This window comes from Babylonia areolata, chromosome 18 (assembly GCF_041734735.1).
Source record: "Babylonia areolata isolate BAREFJ2019XMU chromosome 18, ASM4173473v1, whole genome shotgun sequence".
NCBI lineage: Eukaryota > Metazoa > Mollusca > Gastropoda > Neogastropoda > Buccinidae > Babylonia > Babylonia areolata.
Genome location: NC_134893.1, coordinates 49,206,030 through 49,208,529, shown reverse-complemented (window position 1 = coordinate 49,208,529; position 2,500 = coordinate 49,206,030). Strand labels below are relative to the sequence as shown.

At 45.8% G+C, this 2,500-nt stretch overlaps 1 protein-coding gene across 1 annotated transcript in view; it reads right to left on the bottom strand.

Moving 5' to 3' along the window:
- Nucleotides 1-2,500, bottom strand: part of LOC143292044 (carbohydrate sulfotransferase 15-like) — a 16,853-nt gene that overhangs the window by 10,337 nt on the left and 4,016 nt on the right. Inside the window, exons 2-3 of the mRNA XM_076602215.1 lie at nt 1,903-2,441; nt 1,345-1,606 (exon numbers count right to left, since the gene is read on the bottom strand). Coding sequence (XP_076458330.1) covers nt 1,345-1,606; nt 1,903-2,382 — 742 coding nt within the window. The 5' untranslated portion in view covers nt 2,383-2,441. The remainder of the gene's footprint in view (nt 1-1,344; nt 1,607-1,902; nt 2,442-2,500) is intronic.

The window sequence follows — 2,500 nt, the reverse complement described above, 5'->3', positions numbered from 1 at the left end:
TGCACACACACACACACACACACACACACACACACACACACAAATGTATATATATATATATATATATATATATATATATATGTCTGTGTGTGTGTGTGTGTACCTATCAGAGTGGATTACTTCTACAGAATTTTGCCAGAGGACAACACTCTCGTTGCCATGGATTCTTTACATCATACAGTAACTGAGCTTTGACAAAAAATGTCACTACACCATACAGTGACAGAGCTATTCCTTATCCAGATATCGAAACCTGACAGAAGCACCGCACACCTTCCGGTCAATCATCAAACACAGACAGCAAGCATGCAAACAAACCAACCAACAAAACGATGAAACTTTTCCGAGGAAGAACAATGAAGACCCTCCTCTTCCACAAGCTTTCAAAGTTGAAAAAAAAAAAAAAAAAATATATATATATACATATATATATATATATATATATATATATATATATATATATATATATATATATATAGCACCCCCCACCCCCACCCCCCAAAAAAAATAAAGGCAACACATTATCACATTCGATATAGTTAATGAAACGATAAAACCTAATAAACGTTTCAGTTTTTGGAGCAGATTTTTCAAATAAAAATGAAAAAAAAAAGAACAGCAAATACATTATCTGGCAGGTATTCATTTCATTTTTCGTATGGAAAAAAGAAAGAAAGGAAAAAAATTAAAGAAAACACTGAGCGGCCATTAACGAACGGAAATCTAGGCCACATACGAAACGAAACAAAACAATATTTACTGAAAATATAAGAGGTAAATCTTCTTCCTTTGATATCCTGTCGTTTGCAGCAAATCACTCGGTTCTTTGATCTTCACTACAATATCGAGAATATACGAATCGGGATTTGGCGAATTGTATTGAATTGCATTGCATTGCATTGCATTGTATTGTATTGTATTGTATTGGATTGGATTGGATTGGACTGTATTCCTTTTGTCACAACAGATTTCTCTGTGTGGAATCCGGGCTGCTCCCCCAAGTGTGTTGCTACAGCGCAGCACCATCTATTTTCCTGCCTATAAGTATGTTTGTTTTCCCATCAAAATGAATTTTCCGACAATTTTTGGCCAGGGACAGCCCCTTGTTGCCGTGGGTTCTTTTGCGTGCGCTAGGTACATGCTACATACGGGACCTCGGTTTATCGTCTCATCCGAACAACTAGCATCCAGACCACCAATCCACAGGGAGAAGAAGAAAATACTGGCGAATATGATATTCGATCCCGTGCGCTCAAATTATCTCGCTTCCTGGGCCACGGACGGACTCGTTACCACTTGGCCACAAACTCCTCCACGTAATCGAACCTGCTGTGTTCCACTCACCATACCTCCTCCACGACCACCAGTGGGTCTCTTTGCCCATGACGCCCGAGTTCCGGACCACCTGGACGTGCTGGGTCAGGCGGAACCAGAGGTCCGTGGTGCCGCTCTTGTCCACGCCGATGAGGTGGAAGTAAGGCAGGCACTTGAGCCTGACTTTGACGTCCCCACGGATCACCGTGGCTGCTGCGCCGCGCCCCTCCCCTGTGGGGTCCAGCAGGTAGAAACAGGGGTTCTTGTAGTCGCTCAAGTAGCGTGGAGTTTTCTGCGGCCGGTGAGGTGCAAGATGATAAAAGATACAAGGTACAGGATTGCTTTATCAGCCTAATATATTCTGCTTCTAAACACACACACACACACACACACACACACACACACACACACACACACACACACACACACACACACACACACACACACAGAGAGAGAGAGAGAGAGAGAGAGAACAGTAATAGCAACATCAACAACAACAACAACAACAACAACAACAACACACACACACACACACACACACACACACACACAGCACACGCACACACGCGCCGTACTGCCAGAACTTACCACAGCCAGTATATCATCGGGTACATTATCTCCCCGGAAGTACTGAGCCCGGATCTCGTTCCAGTCGTAAGCCTCCACGTCGCTCTTCTCACCGCCAGGACCCACTCTCTGCATCTGCATCCCCCCGTTCCCGGCACCGTTCGGGTGTGGCATGGGCAGCCGCTCCTCCGGACGTTCGTCTTTGGGAGGAGGAGGCTTCTGATGCCAGTCCACAGCAGGATGTGCGGCCTCCGCCACCTCCATAGTCTCTATGGCTTTGTGTGTGTCTGAGTCATCACGGCGAGACTCACCCCCGAGGGGCAAGGGAAGGTCAGGGGGAGGTGCGTTGTTCCTCGGCGGGTTCTGCTGGAAGTACAGTTGTTGTTTCGTAAGGTCGGCGGCTTGGTTTCCGTGGGTAGAGTCACGGATGAACCTGACCACCGCTAGCAGGCTGAGGAAGATGATGCCCCCGCTGATTATACTTCTGATCTTCAAACGCATGGCTGTTGTGGAGGCAAGGGAAGGCAAGGCAATACAGGAAGTTTAGTCCGTGTGCCGCCCTTTGGAGACATTGAAACACTATATATTAGCTTCTTTTCTAAACACTGCTTTGAAGCGT